At 40.6% G+C, this 20,587-nt stretch overlaps 1 protein-coding gene across 1 annotated transcript in view; it reads left to right on the top strand.

Moving 5' to 3' along the window:
• TTC21B (tetratricopeptide repeat domain 21B) overlaps positions 1-20,587 on the top strand; it is a 397,674-nt gene that overhangs the window by 14,892 nt on the left and 362,195 nt on the right. The window contains exon 6 of the mRNA XM_053698392.1: positions 10,165-10,322. Coding sequence (XP_053554367.1) covers positions 10,165-10,322 — 158 coding nt within the window. The remainder of the gene's footprint in view (positions 1-10,164; positions 10,323-20,587) is intronic.

The following is a 20,587-nucleotide window of genomic DNA, read 5'->3' as shown; positions in this document are numbered from 1 at the left end:
TGTTCTATTTGGGATCTCTCCTGCAGCGTTACAATGGTAGAGTTAGTCTTGGTGCGTATATTACAGCAAGCGTCCTTTGATAGGGCAAGGTTCTTTTTCTCTACTATTTGACGAGACTGTAGTAAGTAGTACTGGTTATTGTGTACCGTGGAGCAAAGAGTTTTTGTAATAGTTTATGGTTCTGTGTGCTGTGCGGTATAGTCTCTTTGTTCCGCTATCTTTGATGTGTCGCTATGTCCTCTCCCCATTTAGTTTCTGGTGGTGTGCTGGAGATCACGGAAGCTGCTTTGCATCTTCACGTCCAGTTTTCTAATGAGGGTTTGTAGTAATGAAAGGTAATCCCCCTCCATAGTCGTAGTAGTTACTATGTTTAGCCTGGCTTCTGATGTTCAGCAGTTTTAGCGCCTCTCTAACCCGGCGGATCGGGGGGGAGGGGGTTGGAAGTTTGTGCGTAGGCCTTTTTCTATGGGTCTAACAGGCTGAATCAATTCCCTGTGTGTCCAAATTAGATAAATAGATTGTGCTGGGTCAGCCTTGCTATAATGTGGTTGAATATCACAGGTTTAGGCTACAACAAGGTTGATCTTCTTGATCTATGAGTAGATTATTGGGAAAGATTCAAGGAGCTTCACAAAGTGCGACCTATCATATACGCTGCATAGCCACACCCTGTAACATATTTTTTTTTAAAAAATGTTTTATATTTCTTTTATTGAGGTTTTTAGCAAAAATTACATTACAAGTATAGTTTGCCACAACTCCATATAAACGGGTATAGGAACAAACCTTGTACCCTAAGAAAAACATGTAAATATAGTCACAGAGTATAGCAATATAGATACAACAATAAAAATATCATATGATGACAGATAAACCAAGGAATGGTTAGGCAGGTATAACTGAAACCTCCTTTTATATATTTATAGAAACCTCCTAAAATATTGATAGGCCACTCTTCGGCCCATATGTAACACCTAGTGTCAATGGAGGTAAACTAGAATGAACTATAATGATATAGAGTCACTTTTGGGCCTGGAGACTTAATACACTTAATGCAAAGTGGTTTATGATAGACAATTAAAAGACAGAGTTTATAGCAGACAAAGAGCTGCTTGCTAATAATCCCAGATAATAAATTGGGAATTTTTCTTATATACATATATATTATTAGTGAAATAGCATAAGCCAAGTGTCTGGAGTCCCCACGAACAAGTCTTTCATTACCCCTAGTGAGCGTTTGGTGTTGGAAAGGATGATCTTTAAAAAGCAAGTAAACTGTACATGAAAAATCTAAGGTGTAACTTGAAAATGAAACATCCAAAATGGAATTAGAGTGTTCTGACATTGCTATGAAGTCGTATATCCTTATGGGGCTATATATTAAGATAACACATAATGTGCATATGAGGGCATAGATAGAAAACAAACATCACCCCTCCAGCTAATCAGTGAACCACCTCAGCTATTAAAAGGGACAGTGAAATGTGACAAAGACCTTTAATGCATTTTTTAGTACTTAAAGTGAAGGTCCATTTTGATGAATTAGTGCCCGGTTTTTAATAAACCTATAAGGGCACTTTAATTCATCAAAATTGACATAAATTTATTTATTTCCGGATATGGTCAGTCCACGGCCTCACCCTTTATTTTAAGACAGTTATTTTTTACTATACCTCAGGCACCTCTACACCTTGTGTTACTCCTTTTTTTTTCTCTCCATTTACCTTCGGTCGAATGGCTGGGGTTTGTGGGAAGGGTAGTGATACTTAACAGCTTGGCTGTGGTGCTCTTTGCCTCCTCCTGCTGGCCAGTAGTGATATTCCCAACAGTAATTGATGACACCGTGGACTAGCTCTATATGCTGTTTACTTTAATTTATTTATTTTCCCCCTTTTTCTTTATTTTAAGTCTGAAAATTGGTGGTTTCTCATAGCTATTCCTAATTGTTTTAAAGGAAGATTATAAGATAAGAAGCTGCAAAACTATTTAACAAAATGAGAGTGGCTAGCTGTTTATTTATTAATCCATACAAATAAGTATATGTAATTCATATGATACATCAAGATTCAGGAAGTATGCAGGGTTCACTTTTATAGCACTCGAAAACAACAACATATGCAGTCATCTGCAGATTGCCTCAGTTCAATGGCAAACATCCCATCCTCCTGATAACGGACATTCAGCAATGTAGGGGAAGGAGTCACCCCACACCTCAGACCTGCAGATACTTCCCCACCTAGGTATACAGCTACAGGTCTACACTTTCTTACTAGACTGGTGGTTAAAATGCAAGCGTCTTTTTATCAAAGCAGAAGTGTTAGAAAGATAGAGTATAATGCGGTTTACTGTGGGGCAGGGAGTAGATGAGATCAGAACCACTCTGGTGCCACTACTGCACACCTTAACATTTTGGTTCCATATGGTGAAGGATAACCTCACAAGCAGGGGTCAAGTTATACAAATCAAAAGTGTGGGAACTCACAAAGTCTTCCACCTCCCCCTACAATATTGTTTTATATACAGTATATACACACACACATTGTATTTATATGTATATAATCCACACACTTTGGTTAATGAAAGCAAATTAAAACTAATGAAGTGTTGAATGGTTGCCTTTGGGCCTGAGAATCCTCCTCTGTCACAGAGTCTCACCCACTTAAGGTACAATAGTCCTATTTCTGCTGAAGGGAGCTAAATAACCCCAGAGCAAGCCACGCAGAAATGTAAGCACCATGTGTTACACACATTGCCGGGTGATCACACAGCAGGACCGCTGACAGGCTTGTATTTATTGTATTGTAATGTTACTGCCCATTACTAGAGGATCTCACTATCCCTCTAATCAGGCTGTGCTCCAGCTCCTCCCACCAGATACAGCAGTGTTTACTGAAGCGTTTCTGTTCACTGTCCAGATGGAACTTAGTTCCTCCTGTAAAAATAGTGCAGGGACTCCGTTCCCATGCATTCCCGCTCGACTTGATCCCTGCTCACAAGTTGATCAACAAACTAAAAAGCATCTATTCGTATATTAGGTAGATCATCTTTGATGGCATGTCTGTTGAGCGATATACAGCAGATTTATTGACCTCCCAGCCATCTTGGTCACCACCCAGAAACTTTTAATGTCCCTTCACTTGGAAGAATTTCACCTTTTTTACTTTCCACCTCCTGTGCACCAATTTTTCAGGACTTCAGGATGGCTTCTCCTCCCACATTCCTTACTCTTCCCTCCATACACATAATTTCTGTCACCTTCCCAACTGTCCTTGACTCCATCTTCTGCCCTTCGTACTCTTTCTTATCCCATCCTTTCAATATACTCTCTACAAGTTGCAACATGTTTGGAAAGTTAGTGCAGTTATGCACATTTCTCCAACATTGGTGTGTCCGGTCCACGGCGTCATCCTTACTTGTGGGATATTCTCTTCCCCAACAGGAAATGGCAAAGAGTCCCAGCAAAGCTGGTCACATGATCCCTCCTAGGCTCCGCCCACCCCAGTCATTCTCTTTGCCGTTGCACAGGCAACATCTCCACGGAGATGGTTAAGAGTTTTTTGGTGTTTAAATGTAGTTTTATTCTTCTATCAAGTGTTTGTTATTTTAAAATAGTGCTGGTATGTACTATTTACTCTGAAACAGAAAAGGATGAAGATTTCTGTTTGTGAGAGGAAGATGATTTTAGCAGACAGTAACTAAAATCGATTGCTGTTTCCACACAGGACTGTTGAGATGAAGTAACTTCAGTTGGGGGAAACAGTTAGCAGTCTTTTCTGCTTAAGGTATGACTAGCCATATTTCTAACAAGACCATGTAATGCTGGAAGGCTGTCATTTCCCCTCATGGGGACCGGTAAGCCATTTTCTTAGTTAAAAATAAAAGAATAAAGGGCTTCAAAAAGGGCTTAAAAACTGGTAGACATTTTTCTGGGCTAAAACAATTGCTTTACTAGGCATATTATGCAGATTCTAACTAATTATTGGTATTATAATCTTGGGGAACGTTTAGAAAAACAGCAGGCACTGTGTTGGACACCTTTTTCAGATGGGGGCCTTTCTAGTTATAGACAGAGCCTCATTCTGGGGCTGTATAGGGGTTAAATGTAAAAACGGCTCCGGTTCCGTTAATTTAAGGGTTAAAGCTCTGAAATTTGGTGTGCAATACTTTTAATGCTTTAAGACACTGTGGTGAAATTTTGGTGAACAATTCCTTCATACTTTTTCACATATTCAGTAATAAAGTGTTTTCAGTTTGAAATTTAAAGTGACAGTAACGGTTTTATTTTAAAACGTTTTTTGTGCTTTGTTGACAAGTTTAAGCCTGTTTAACATGTCTGTACCATCAGATAAGCTATGTTCTATATGTATGAAAGCCAATGTGTCTCCCCATTTAAATTTATGTGATAATTGTGCCATAGTGTCCAAACAAAGTAAGGACAGTAATGCAACAGATAATGATATTGCCCAAGATGATTCCTCAAATGAGGGGAGTAAACATGATACTACATCATCCCCTACTGTGTCTACACCAGTTATGCCCACACAGGAGGCCCCTAGTACATCTAGTGCGCCAATACTTATTACCATGCAACAATTAACGGCTGTAATGGATAACTCCATAGCAAATCTTTTATCCAAAATGCCTACTTATCAGAGAAAGCGCGATTGCTCTGTTTTAAACACTGAAGAGCAAGAGGACGCTGATGATAACTGTTCTGACATACCCTCACACCAATCTCAAGGGGCCATGAGGGAGGTTTTGTCTGATGGAGAAATTTCAGATTCAGGAAAAATTTCTCATCAAGCTGAACCTGATGTTGTGACATTTAAATTTAAATTAGAACATCTCCGCGCACTGCTTAAGGAGGTGTTATCTACTCTGGATGATTGTGACAATTTGGTCATTCCAGAGAAATTATGTAAGATGGACAAGTTCCTAGAGGTTCCGGTGCCCCCCGACGCTTTTCCTATACCAAAGCGGGTGGCGGACATAGTAAATAAAGAGTGGGAAAGGCCCGGCATACCTTTTGTTCCCCCCCCTATATTTAAGAAATTATTTCCTATAGTCGACCCCAGAAAGGACTTATGGCAGACAGTCCCCAAGGTCGAGGGGGCGGTTTCTACTCTAAACAAACGCACTACTATTCCTATCGAAGATAGTTGTGCTTTCAAAGATCCTATGGATAAGAAATTAGAGGGTTTGCTTAAAAAGATTTTTGTACAGCAAGGTTACCTTCTACAACCAATTTCATGCATTGTTCCTGTCACTACGGCAGCGTGTTTCTGGTTCGAGGAACTAGAAAAATCGCTCAGTAAAGAATCTTCGTATGAGGAGGTTATGGACAGAGCTCAAGCACTTAAATTGGCTAACTCTTTTGTTTTAGATGCCGCTTTGCAATTAGCTAGATTAGCGGCGAAAAATTCAGGGTTTGCGGTCGTGGCGCGCAGAGTGCTTTGGCTAAAGTCTTGGTCAGCGGATGTGTCTTCCAAGACAAAATTGCTTAACATTCCTTTCAAAGGTAAAACATTATTTGGACCTGATTTGAAAGAGATTATTTCAGACATCACTGGGGAAAGGGCCACGCCCTCCCACAGGATAGGTCTTTTAAGGCTAATAATAAGCCTAATTTTCGTCCCTTTCGCAGAAACGGACCAGTCTCTAATTCTGTATCCTCTAAGCAAGAGGGTAATACTTCACAACCCAAACCAGCCTGGAAACCAATGCAAGGCTGGAACAAGGGTAAGCAGGCCAAGAAGCCTACCACTGCTACCAAAACAGCATGAAGGGATAGCCCCCGATCCGGGACCGGATCTAGTGGGGGGCAGACTTTCTCTCTTTGCTCAGGCTTGGGCAAGAGATGTTCAGGATCCTTGGGCGCTAGAAATAGTTTCTCAAGGTTATCTCCTGGAATTCAAGGAACTACCCCCAAGGGGAAGGTTCCACAGGTCTCAATTATCTTCAAACCAAATAAAGAGACAGGCATTCTTACATTGTGTAGAAGACCTGTTAAAGATGGGAGTGATACATCCAGTTCCAATAAGAGAACAAGGAATGGGATTTTATTCCAATCTGTTCATAGTTCCCAAAAAAGAGGGAACATTCAGACCAATTTTGGATCTAAAGATCCTAAACAAATTTCTCAGGGTACCATCGTTCAAAATGGAAACTATTCGAACGATCCTACCTACTATCCAGGAAAATCAATTTATGACTACCGTGGATTTAAAGGATGCGTACCTACATATTCCTATCCACAAGGAACATCATCAGTTCCTAAGGTTCGCTTTTCTGGACAAGCATTACCAGTTTGTGGCACTTCCATTTGGATTAGCCACTGCTCCAAGGATTTTCACAAAGGTACTAGGGTCCCTTCTAGCGGTTCTAAGACCAAGGGGCATTGCAGTAGTACCTTACTTGGACGACATCCTGATTCAAGCGTCGTCCCTGTCAAAAGCAAAGGCTCATACGGACATCGTCCTAGCCTTTCTCAGATCTCACGGATGGAAGGTGAACAAAGAAAAAAGTTCTCTGTCCCCGTCAACAAGAGTTCCCTTCTTGGGAACAATAATAGATTCCTTAGAAATGAGGATTTTTCTGACAGAGGTCAGAAAGTCAAAACTTCTAAGCTCTTGTCAAGTACTTCATTCTGTTCCTCGTCCTTCCATAGCGCAGTGCATGGAAGTAATAGGATTGATGGTTGCAACAATGGACATAGTTCCTTTTGCACGAATTCATCTAAGACCATTACAACTGTGCATGCTCAGACAGTGGAATGGGGATTATACAGACTTGTCTCCGACGATTCAAGTAGATCAAAAGACCAGAGATTCACTCCGTTGGTGGCTGACCCTGGACAATCTGTCACAGAGAATGAGCTTCCGCAGACCAGAGTGGGTCATTGTCACGACCGACGCCAGCCTAGTGGGCTGGGGCGCGGTCTGGGAATCCCTGAAAGCTCAGGGTCTATGGTCTCGGGAAGAGTCTCTTCTCCCGATAAACATTCTGGAACTGAGAGCGATATTCAATGCTCTCAGAGCTTGGCCTCAACTAGCAAAGGCCAAATTCATAAGGTTTCAGTCAGACAACATGACGACCGTTGCATATATCAATCATCAGGGGGGAACAAGGACTTCCCTGGCGATGAAAGAAGTGACCAAGATAATTCAATGGGCGGAGGATCACTCCTGCCACTTGTCTGCGATCCACATCCCAGGAGTGGAAAATTGGGAAGCGGATTTTCTGAGTCGTCAGACATTCCATCCGGGGGAGTGGGAACTCCATCCGGAAATCTTTGCCCAAATAACTCAATTATGGGGCATTCCAGACATGGATCTGATGGCGTCTCGTCAGAACTTCAAGGTTCCTTGCTACGGGTCCAGATCCAGGGATCCCAAGGCGACCCTAGTAGATGCACTAGTAGCACCTTGGACCTTCAACCTAGCTTATGTATTCCCACCGTTTCCTCTCATCCCCAGGCTGGTAGCCAGGATCAATCAGGAGAGGGCCTCGGTGATCTTGATAGCTCCTGCTTGGCCACGCAGGACTTGGTATGCAGACCTGGTGAATATGTCATCGGCTCCACCATGGAAGCTACCTTTGAGACAGGACCTTCTTGTTCAGGGTCCATTCGAACATCCGAATCTGGTTTCCCTCCAACTGACGGCTTGGAGATTGAACGCTTGATTTTATCAAAGCGTGGGTTTTCAGATTCTGTAATAGATACTCTGATTCAGGCTAGAAAGCCTGTAACTAGAAAAATTTACCATAAAATATGGAAAAAATATATCTGTTGGTGTGAATCTAAAGGATTCCCATGGAACAAGACAAAAATTCCTAAGATTCTATCCTTTCTACAAGAAGGTTTGGAGAAAGGATTATCTGCAAGTTCTCTGAAGGGACAGATCTCTGCTTTATCTGTTTTACTTCACAAAAGACTGGCAGCTGTGCCAGATGTTCAAGCATTTGTTCAGGCTCTGGTTAGGATCAAGCCTGTTTACAGACCTTTGACTCCTCCCTGGAGTCTAAATCTAGTTATTTCAGTTCTTCAAGGGGTTCCGTTTGAACCCTTACATTCCGTAGATATTAAGTTATTATCTTGGAAAGTTTTGTTTTTGGTTGCAATTTCTTCTGCTAGAAGAGTTTCTGAGTTATCTGCTCTGCAGTGTTCTCCGCCCTATCTGGTGTTCCATGCAGATAAGGTGGTTTTGCGTACTAAGCCTGGTTTTCTTCCGAAAGTTGTTTCCAACAAAAATATTAACCAGGAGATAGTTGTACCTTCTTTGTGTCCGAATCCAGTTTCAAAGAAGGAACGTTTGTTACACAATTTGGACGTAGTCCGTGCTCTAAAATTCTATTTAGAGGCTACTAAAGATTTCAGACAAACATCTTCCTTGTTTGTTGTTTATTCTGGTAAAAGGAGAGGTCAAAAAGTGACTTCTACCTCTCTTTCCTTTTGGCTTAAAAGCATTATCCGATTTGCTTATGAGACTGCCGGACGGCAGCCTCCTGAAAGAATCACAGCTCACTCCACTAGGGCTGTGGCTTCCACATGGGCCTTCAAGAACGAGGCTTCTGTTGACCAGATATGTAAGGCAGCGACTTGGTCTTCACTGCACACTTTTGCCAAATTTTACAAATTTGATACTTTTGCTTCTTCGGAGGCTATTTTTGGGAGAAAGGTTTTGCAAGCCGTGGTGCCTTCCATTTAGGTGACCTCATTTGCTCCCTCCCTTCATCCGTGTCCTAAAGCTTTGGTATTGGTTCCCACAAGTAAGGATGACGCTGTGGACCGGACACACCAATGTTGGAGAAAACAGAATTTATGCTTACCTGATAAATTACTTTCTCCAACGGTGTGTCCGGTCCACGGCCCGCCCTGGTTTTTTAATCAGGTCTGATGAATTATTTTCTCTAACTACAGTCACCACAGTATCATATGGTTTCTCCTATATATATTTCCTCCTGTCCGTCGGTCGAATGACTGGGGTGGGCGGAGCCTAGGAGGGATCATGTGACCAGCTTTGCTGGGACTCTTTGCCATTTCCTGTTGGGGAAGAGAATATCCCACAAGTAAGGATGACGCCGTGGACCGGACACACCGTTGGAGAAAGTAATTTATCAGGTAAGCATAAATTCTGTTTTTAGTCAAGAAAACATTGATTCTCAGACTTACAGTGAATATGGTTATTGTATTGCACACCTTTTGGGTTGATAGAACAAAGCAGAACATCTTCTAATTAGCAGTTTCAGCATTATCTTTTTTTTTTTTTTTTTTTTTTTTTAATTGTCTGAATTTTCTACAACAAATTAATAAAAATATTTATAGTAAACCTAACAGCCAACATGTTTTTCATTTGCTTTAAAGGGACATAAAACTTAATTTTTTTTCTTCCATGATATAGATAGAACATATAATTTTAAACATTCCAATTTTGTTCTATAATCAGATTTGCTTTATTCTCTTAGTATTTTATGTTGGAGAAACAATGCACTACTAAGAGCTAGTTGAACACATCAGGTGAGCCAATGACAACAAGCATATGTGTGCAGCCAGCAACCAACAGCTAGCTCCCAGTAGTACATTGCTGCTACTGAACATACCTAGGTATGCTTTTCAACAAAGGATACCAAGAGAATGAAAGGAACATGAAACCCAGACTTTGTCTTTTATTATTCAGAGAGAGCATTCAATTTTAAACATTCTATTATCAAATTTTCTTTGTTCTCTTGGTATCTCAGAAGCATGTTATACATTTGAAATAGAACTATATGGCAGCACATTTTCTGCCATGTAGAGCTCCGGACGCTTAACTATGTATATCTTCAACAAAGAATATTGTGTGAACAAAGCAAATTTGATAGTAGAACGAAATTGGAAACTGTTTTAAAATTGTATGCTCTGTCTGAATCATAAAAGAACATTTTTGAGTTTCATATTCCTTGAAGCAAATTTGATAACAGAAGTAAATTAGAAAATTGTTTGCTCTGTCTATCTAAATCAGGGGAAAAAAAGTATTTCATATACTTTTTAATGAATGATAGGCTATCATATGCTGTGTGTTATTTTATTGCAGATAATTTATACTTTAGTTGTCGTCTAAGCTCAAATATTTATAAGAAGAGTAGATTATTATTTTTTTTAACTAACCATTTTTTTTTATTAAGGCTTACTATTTTGAGGTGCGACAGAATTATTCTGGAGCCTTGGAAATGGTGAACAAAATTATTGTAAATCACCCAAGTTTTATTCCTGCACTCATTAAGAAAATGAAGCTACAGCTGGCTTTGCAAGACTGGGAACAGACCGTTGAGACAGCATTAAGGTTCAGTATCCAGCATATATACTAAAGATCTGTCATATTCACTGTTTGCAGATAGTTAAAGTGAAAGTCAATCCTAGCTTTGTACAAAGGCTAGGATTGACTATTAAAACAAATAAAGGGGACTTTCATTCATGAAGTATAAGATACTTCATGTAGAAAGCTCCTTTATTTGATTCAATTGATCGCCGTTTTTACCTGGTACAGCAGCCCACAGCTAAAACATTTTTTGGCTAAGAGGTGACGTTTTCACCTCTAAGCCAATAGCTGTGCGGTAAATGCGGCTCCCATGGGCGCCAATCCGCATTTACCGCACGGCTATTGGCTAAGAGGTGAAAATGTCACCTCTTAGCAAAAATTATTTTTAGCCGAGGGATGCTGTAGCAGTTAAAAACGGCGATCGATTGAATCAAATAAAGGAGCTTTCTACATGAAGTATCTTATATTTCATGAATGAAAGCCCCCTTTATTTGTTTCATTAGTCAATCCTAGAGTTTGTAAAACGCTAAGATTGACTTTCACTTTAAAAAGATATTGAGAAATATGTGGGTGGTGGTCTGTATAATCTAAGAAAACTGTGGAAAACCATTTACAGAATAAATTTGTTCTGATTTTAAAAATAAAGAGCTAGAGATCTATTTGTAGATAATGTGTTTTGTTACATGCATTAAAAATCACACAGATACCATCTTTGTTTATCACATTTATTTGGTGGGACAGTTTAGTTTACTAATGTTTTGCTGCATGTTATATTGAATTTGCTAAATTAGCAACTAGGTTTTATCATAGCGCATATTTTTTTTTTATTTACCCAGAATTATTTATGCCATTCATGTATCATCCATAGGTAAACTCAGGCTATCAACTACGTAAAATCCTACAGACTGGCCAGTTACCTAAAACCCTAATCTAGAGCTATGTGTGTTTGACCAGTGCTAAAAACTAGGACCTTTCTTTGTAGCACTAACACTTATTTTGTATAGAACCCACTAAATCCTAATTACCAATACAGCATATTTCTTCAGGTATGTCATAGCCACTATTTTAGTGAGTTATAACCAATTTATCATTTTTCCGTCTTGTCTAGAAATCTCATCACTGTCAACAAATAAGATACTACAAAATTTTGTCTCATGTTCCCATCTTAGGGAGCTTGCTTTAAAATGTTGTTTTTGTTTGTTTACAGTTTTGTAAAGCTTAGTGCAGTTGAGATTTGCTTTACAGTTTTTAAAGTGTCTTGCTAAACCTTAAGAAACTGTATACTTGGAGACTTCTAGTGGGCTGGACTGCTGACTGGCAGCAGAAAACAAGAGCTCCGTGCTCCATAACTAAAAAGCTAATCTTTTCACACGATTTTGATGCCAGTCGGCCCCCCACAGATTATCGTCTTGCTAGGGGACACATCCTGGTCATCGTTAGCCGACTTACTTACTGTGAAGGGCTCACCATCTGCCCTAGCCCCCGGTTGTATAATGCTACTGGCTTACCACGCGGCTAACACGCCAAAACTGATCCGTCCACATCGCTACAGGAGTGGAGCCGATTTCTGCCTTGGAGGGCGACAGGAGGTAAATACCTGGACAGGCCGGGAACAAACTTTGGCCAAACAGCTGTTTTTACGATCCACGTGGGAGGCGGCAGGGCTGCACCGCGACTTGAAATGTGCACATTAATACCAGGGACTGACCAGTGATTCTGAGTGGAGGTGTACGACTTGAAGGGCTAGCTGACGGGCCCCGTGAACCAGCTCTCAGGGTGCTGATGTGTGGACTCCCGTAAGGTACTGTACTGATTGCTGCATAATGGAGCCACAGGCATTAACAGAAAAAATGGCACTGGGGTTTCACTGCCTTTTATGAGCTGCCATTGTCATATTGCTCCAGAACAGTGCATAAGTAGCTGCAGGGATCTCGGACTTTACCAACCCCATTAAGGAATTTACTCGGCCAATAGCCATATTGCTGACTTTTCAATCAGGACTGTCCAGCGGAGCTCTAGCTCCTATTCCTAATATTCACATGAAAGTAGATCAATATTTTCAGAAACTACACACCACTCAAGATAACAAAATGAGCCACAAATCTAAAGCAGCAGATAAAAGGTTGCGCCATGTGGCCGATATACACTCAGAAATTTCCCAGTGCCCTGACCTTTCCAACTCTCAAAGTGGGGATAATTCAGCCCTTATGCAAGAATTAAAATCCTTTTTTCTACCCAAGATTGATTTCTTACAAGCAGGGGTGGATAATTTAACCAGTGAGGTGCGCCACTTCTCTTCCTGCCCAACTACTGCAGAGAATCGCATATCTGATGTAGAGGACCGGCAGTCTAGAGCGGATGTCTCTATCAAACAGCTCTTGAGGCAAAACCAACATCTCTTGGACAGGGTTGAGGACCTTGAGAACCGGAGCCGTCGCAACAATCTTCGTATTGTTGGCATCCCTGAAGTGATCAAAGGCAAGGCTCTCATGGAGTTCATGGCTCTGTCTTTCCCTACACTGCTAGGTGTCCATGCTGATCGTCTTCCTATAGATGTGGAGAGAGCCCATAGGGTGGGCCCTGAAACCCTTCTAAATACCAGTAGCAAACCTAGACAGGGGATTTTCAAGTGTTTAAACTTTCAAGAGAAGATCCTAATTCTCCAAGCATACCGTACACAAAAAGAAGTGAAATATGATTCCCACCGCCTGTTACTGTTTCAGGACTACTCATTGGAAGTCACCAGGAGGCGAAAGGACTTTTCCCCACATTGTTCAAAATTGCATGAGCAGGGCCGGCAAGTGGCTCTGTTGTATCCTGCTAAGCTCCGACTGATAACTGAATCTGGCCCTAAGTACTGTACTTCCATTCTCCACAGGTGCTAGAGGCCTATTTGGCTGCAAAAAAGAACTTTAGTAGCTGAGACTACTACACCTGGGGAACTTTCCCTATCCTGTGGACACTCCCTGCTACATGGACAGATATGTATAATATATTTGTGATAGTATTAATGTTGCTTCTTGTTGCCGTGATGCATAACATACTTTACAGCTTGGCTGGTTTGATTAAGAAGAACTAATTATTGTTTTTAGTTGTGTATTTCTTTGTTCAAATTGTTGTGAATACTGTTTACTTCAGATCTAGTGACCATCTCTCTCTGCCCATGAATGATTTAAGGGGTCTTAGACAATGGAATTTCCCACTCCCTGGCTCTTTGGGGCATAGCCCCCTGTTGCACACTATATTATCAAAGGTTCAGAGCCGTATTTATATGCCCAGTTTGATATGTTACCTGCTGCAGCCTGTCTTAGGTTGTTTTTTTTTTTTTATTTTATTTCCCCTACTTTATAGACCCACAATTGTAAGCTTCTATGTATATTCCCCTGGAAATAGGACCTATCAAGACCTATACACGGCTGAACTTGTCTATCTTCTCTTTGTTGAGATACTCCTATTACCCGGAGCCCACCCTATACGACAAGGACAGACATGAATATCATGTTTGGAATATTATTAATGCTACTTCTTATTGTCGGGATGCATAACACACTTTGCAGGTTGCATTGTTTGATTATCCAACCTGGTGACAATTCCTCATCACCACTCAAGGGGGCGCCAAAAGAGACCCAATGTTCAGAACACAATGTTCAAAACACACCACATATAAAATACAATAATAACAATAATAACAATATATATCAATAGTGGTAGTACAATTAAGATACTCGGACTTGTCAGTCCTTAAGGATAATCAGTGGCTGTAAATGTGATCCCGGCTTGGGCCTGCAACCATTGATGTCTCTATCTTCCAATTTCGGCTGCTCCTTCCCAAAAAATGTCAAGACAGATCTAAGAGAGTGCAAACATATACAGAAGGGGCGCCTCCTAGTGTAATATAGTACAGACTATATGTATAAGCACAAATATGATCGACAGGTACTCAAAAGTGTAGCAGCACCCACTCGTGCTTAGTGGCACCTACTGGGATCTATCAGTGTCCCAGCTCACTGCTCTTGGAATCCAACACAGACTTCTGTCCAGGGCATTTTCTCCAAACAGAAAGAACTCAGGCTCTCAATCAAGTGAAAAATATCAATTCACTTTAATAAAATATAGTATAAAACACAGTGTACACAAATTACCACTGTGTATTAAAATCATGCAACTAGTTTCTCAGCTGACACGCTGTTTCATCAGGCATCTGCACCCCGACTTAGAGCTCTGAGCTTTAAACTGATCTTGACCAATACAAACACAATCATGTTGTCACACCCCTATAGACAGCTGTTACCAACATTAATTAGTTCTCAACTTAACCCCTCATATACCCAAAAAACCCTTTGCTGCAAAATAGATACAATAATGAGGTTGTCTATATACAATCATCAGTATTTCGCTTCCCTGATGTATGTAGCAGGATAACCCTTAATATATAGTAAATATCAAATTATTCGGTTGTTTTAGTTATCCTGTATCCCGAAGATCTATACTTCATCTCTTATTAATATTTACAGGAATTGGCCCAACTGCCTAAAAACGGCTTGTTGTTAAAATAAATTAAGTTCTTTACTAACCTTAATGATAATGACGATATTCGTTTTTTAGATCTTAATAGTACTATAAATTTCAATCCGATAACCGCTCGTCTTGTATATAATGTTTGTCTACATATTTACCTACCTGCCTCTAATAGGTAATCATTACTCTGCTCCTCTACCAATGGCGATGGCCCGTGTCATGATTTATGGGCGTGGACAAAATACGCCCACATGTCTCATATGTAATCACCCCTTGTATCGGTAACTTACACTGTACCGGCCTCCATATTTATCAATCCTTATACGATAATAATGATTAATATCTTGAACATACATATATATTTTTCTTTCTTTTTTTTCTCACTTGATTGAGAGCCTGAGTTCTTTCTGTTTGGAGAAAACGCCCTGGACAGAAGTCTGTGTTGGATTCCAAGAGCAGTGAGCTGGGACACTGAGAGATCCCAGTAGGTGCCACTAAGCACGAGTGGGTGCTGCTACACTTTTGAGTACCTGTCGATCATATTTGTGCTTATACATATAGTCTGTACTATATTACACTTCTGTGTTTGTTTGCACTCTCGTAGATTTGTTTGATTAAGAAGATATTAGCCATCATTGTTAATTGTTTATCTGTTTTAATTGTTGTGAGTGCTGTTCAATCCAAATCTAGTGATCACCTCTTACTGCTCAGGATTAAAACACAGGGTCTCAGGCACTGCCCCGACCCCTCACGGCACTGCCCCCACTTATCAACTTTTTTAGTAAAGGCCGAGAGCTATATTTACACATCCAGTCTCTTACCCACTGCAATATGTTTCATATTTTCTGCTCCCCCTACTCTATAGACCCACAATTATAAGCTCTGCATGTCTGGTGGTGTTGGAGGTTGTAGCCCCTGATTGCTTTAGGATACATAACTATGTCCTATGGCCCAAGCATAATGTAACTGTTTTGACATCACTGGAGCCTCCAGACATCCCCTATACTATGAGACATTCCGCTTAACGGGTATATGTTTCTAGAAAAAGCGTTGTTAGTGGCAACCCTCTTAGTGTTGTACCAGAAACGTACTTTTTTTTTTTTTTTTTTTATACAAAGGCATTATTAAGAAAGCAATATGCACATACAGCAAGAAAAAATACATGTCAAGTCTGATTATGAAGATAGACAATATCTTTGGCGAGATGAAATATCACTTCTTTTTATATTATCAGCGTATGAACTCCACATTCTAAAAAAAAAATATTATCCAATACCAAAATATCAGCCTGTGGAGGGTTCAAAAAAGTATCAGCCACTCTTGGGCTGAGATATATAGGGGGAAGGGGATATTCAGCGGGTAAGCACCGCTATATGTATAGGAGAAGGGGGGTGGTGGGAGGACGGAGCCAACTATATATGTAAGCAGCAAAGGGCACCTGGAGTGAACTTAGGAGTACCCAAATGTAGAGACCGTAGGCCTGGCAGCTGGATTACTAAAAAGATAAATCAGATATGCCTTGGGGAATTAGTCTACTTAAGAGTAGGTAGTGGGGCAAAGTGACATCTTAATGCTAGGTGAAGTAGCTAAATAGTGTCTAAAAGGCTACTCTGCTGATTAACATAAAATATATAGCATATTTTGTCCGAAAACAAAATAAATAAAACTATGAAACTATTAGGAAACGGTGCACATGGTAGGGCATGAAGAGAAAAGTACAAGAGACATCTCTTTGTGACACCTTATATAACACAGGTCAGGGGGAGTATATGGGAATTAAACTTTCTGTCTCGGATATCAGCATTAGTGATGAGACCTTGAATGGGAGAGATTTCACTAGTATCTAGGAAAGCTTAACTATGAAGGCTATACTGCAGAGGGTATGTAGTATATAGTAGGCATAATCGTTAACTGTACTACAGCGCTTATTTACATATAGGTATAAGGGCATAATGACAAGCCAGTGCCTAAGTTAAAACAAATCAACATGCTACTCAGAGTATAGGGAAGTGAGAGCTCTCACGAAGCCGCCAGAGCCATAATAATATACACTTACATAGCATATCTTAACATACTTAACATTCACTTCTAATCCGTAAACTGTTTATATAATATGGGGGTACAGACAACAGAACTTCATATTGTTGGTGAAATATAACAAACTCCCTCATAGAGATGCTAGGCCATTAACTTATATATACGAATAATTTTCCCCTTTACACTTAGGGTAAATAGTCTATTAATTATATTACTCAAGCTAGGGACTGTGGTTGTGATGAGGTCAATATAGCTTTTGATGGAGTTATATCTGGAGGATAGCCCCCTATGGATAATAAAATCCATAGGTAAAGCCTGCTAGCTGTATATATTATAACCTATAAATATTATGAACTTGAATGGGTGTTGGCATTTGACCAATAGTTGCAAAATACATTATATATCCAATCTAACAAACATATTAAACCTTACATGTTAACATGCGTATGAACTGCTTTTTATACACAAAACTTGCATGGAATGTGATTTTAAGGCCCTGTAGAAGTAGACAAGGAACATAAAACAGTAAATAAGATATTATAGAATAAGAAACTGTATATGACTGCACTAAATCTGTTCTGAATAACTTATCATTTGAAGCATTACTCAGTGTCCTACAATAAGGAATAGATCAAAACTGTGCCTGGGAGGGGAGTTAATAGTTAAAACATAGCAATAAAGGCTAAAACCATGTCTGAAATGGATAGCTACGCTTCTATCAATCCTAATGTATAAACTAAAGCACAAATAAGGGGTTTTGAACACATAACATATAAAATAGTCAGTAGAAGTCGAGAACAGTAACATGAGTGTGTTCAGTGTAAAACAGTTCTAATTTGCTGTAAGTTAAGATTCTTATCATAGTCTCCTGTGGCGGCATTTATCATATTTTTGACAATTTCAGCCCACTCCAACTCTGAGACATGACTGTCTAGGGATTTAAATACAGTTCAGGTTCTGGCCAGGAAAGTCCCTGCCGCTCTGTGGGAAAGTGTCAGCCCGACTCAACTACAGCTCAGCCTCTGCCTTCATTGGGGCTGTTATTATAGGACCGGTTGTGGGTCTAATTATGGGGACTAGGCCCCTGATGTACTGTATCTGTTGGCCACTCAATTAAGAGATAACTATCTAAATCTGTCTGTCACAAATGGGGATATAACTTGTAAACACATATACATTATAAACATTTACCCCATATAAAGCTATAGGCCAATGTGTCCTAGGAAACCAGTATATTAAATATAACACGTAATAATATAATACCATAACCCCATTAACTGTCTAGCTTCTGCTAAATGGCATATTCAATGAATTCTCAAAGCAATATCTACAACATAAAGTAAACTTGCATCATCAAATAAGTGTATTCACATAATGTAAGCTAAATAAATATAAGCCAGAAACAGCATTGTACTGAGATAGAGAACATTGTGTAACAAAGGGTGCTAAAACATTGATAAAACCACACGATATGTATTAATAAAATGTCTGAGGGAGACATCAGTCCCCAACATGAGTCAAATATGTCCGTTCAGGATCTAAAAACCAATTCAAACTCAGGGGTCATCATTAGGACTTGCAGACAAGTGGCATTGTGTATATATAGACCTGACCTGCTTTAATAGGTATAATACTGCATTTACCCAATCCCTTTTCGAAAAGGAGTGTAATTGAAGGGCTGCGTAGTGGGGAGGCCTAGTAGAGGATGCAGCAGTTCCAGCGGGCATTTCAGGGCCATGGGAATGATGTAAGTGAACAGACTTAGTGTCCGATCTGGCTTTATCTCCCACCTCAAAAAGAAAAGTTCCTGTAAGAAAGGACCAGTAGAAACATAAGGACAGGTTGGTAGCTGCATAAGAACCGTGAGTGCAGTGACTTTTGCGAGCGTTTTTGGGCTAGAGCCCTGTCCGGGTCCAACTGGACAATAACTCTGACCAAGTGTATTTGCCCCCGCTGAAAAAGTACCCTCCTTCAAGCTCCATCGAATCGCGGCATGTGTAGAGAGCTTGCGTACGATCTGGATATGGGACTTCCATATTGTACTCGCCTGTCAGACATCCAGCTCCTTCCATCTCACTTAGGCTCTCCTGAGCCCCGCCTGAGGCCAGTACTTCCCGGTAGACCTTGGATTCTGTAGTGCTTATCACGGGGATAGAAGAGGAGAATGACAACCTTATTTCTTTAGTAAGTTCCCCCGCTTGTCGATCTAGCTGATCTTCTAGGGCTCTGAGTAGGATTCTTAGCTCGAGCTGCATGGCTCAACTGTCAGAGGTGCGCTTCTCGCAGCGAGCTAGACCGGGGCACCTTATAATATATCCAGGAGATGCTTGCTGGGACTTTCTATGCCGGGATTCCTATGCTGCTCTTGTCACAAAACGTATTAACGTTACACAGCTCGTGGGTCTATAAAAAGATGGCCGCTGTAGCGTGATTCTTGTGCCAGGCCTCACTGTTAGTTTTGGATGCTAACCTCCTCCTAGACTTCGATATAGATCAAGTCTCATACAGATTGTTCTGTGTAATCATTAATGCTCCTTTTGGGTAAGTTTGTGGAGCCGAGGGGTCATGGAAATAGGATAAAATAATGCTCTTTTACAGAGCTGCAGAAAGATGCGACCACTCGGCTCCTAGGCTAGCTCCGCCCCCCCCAGAAACGTACTTTTATTCCTTTTGGAGACAGCTCATATATCCCGAGACCCTACTGTTTTGCTCCCAGAACAATGTACCTGCTTTTCTTCCCACCAGTTTTTATAAAATTGATGAGGATTGTAACTTGTTGAGGTTTAGTATGTCACTGCTGATATTAATGATTTCTGATTGCTCACTGTTCTGTGCCGCCTCTATTTTGCGGAGATCTTGTGATGCTGTGACCTGCTGCATCCTAGTACTAATGCAGCACCATCTTAAGGAATCCCTATTGATATATCCATTGTACAAACTATGTCTAGATGGTGTGGGAGGGTAATTCATTCCTCACCCTATGTCCTTGAGTATTCGCATGATATCTGCTGTGCCCAGCTCGCTGTAATGACTACTGATGGCCCTTAGATTATTCATCTGGAATGTGGGAGGTGTTAACTCCCCTATTAAGAGGAAATCCATTTTAACTCATCTCCGTAGACTCAATGCAGATGTGGCTCTCCTCCAGGAGACCCATCTCAATGACAGGGAACATGAAAAATTGTGTAGTGACTGGGTGGGACACATAACTTACATATCTTATCAGAGCAACAGTGGGGGGTTGGCCATTTTATTTGGTAAGAGACTCCAAGTGGAAGTTCTGAAGGTAGTCACTGACCCTGACGGTGAGTTTCTTATTGTATAGGTATCTATCAATAATATTTACTACACACTATGTAACATATATGCCCCCAATGCCAATTCCCTACCTTTTTGGAAGACCTTGGTTCAGACCCTATCTCCTTTTTATAGGCACTAGGTTTATCCTGGGAGGGGACTTTAACCTAACCCCACATCCAGCCCTGGACAGATCTTGGCCGTCTGAGGACCTGACTAAAAAAAGAATCCTTCGCTATAGGGGTGGGTTCAAGCTTAAGGTTTTTTGCCTTCTTTGTGATACTCTGGCCGTGTGTCACATTTAGCGTAAACGATACCCTGATGATAGGGACTTCACATGTCTCTCCAAATCTAACTCATCCCTCTCCAGACTGGATCTTTTCCTTATCTCAGACTCTCTGGTCTCTCAGGTCACCTTTGATAAAATCCACAACATA

This window comes from Bombina bombina, chromosome 1 (genome assembly GCF_027579735.1).
Source record: "Bombina bombina isolate aBomBom1 chromosome 1, aBomBom1.pri, whole genome shotgun sequence".
In the NCBI taxonomy this organism is placed as follows: domain Eukaryota; kingdom Metazoa; phylum Chordata; class Amphibia; order Anura; family Bombinatoridae; genus Bombina; species Bombina bombina.
The sequence above is the reverse complement of the archived record's forward strand: the minus strand, read 5'-3'. Positions and strand labels throughout refer to the sequence as shown.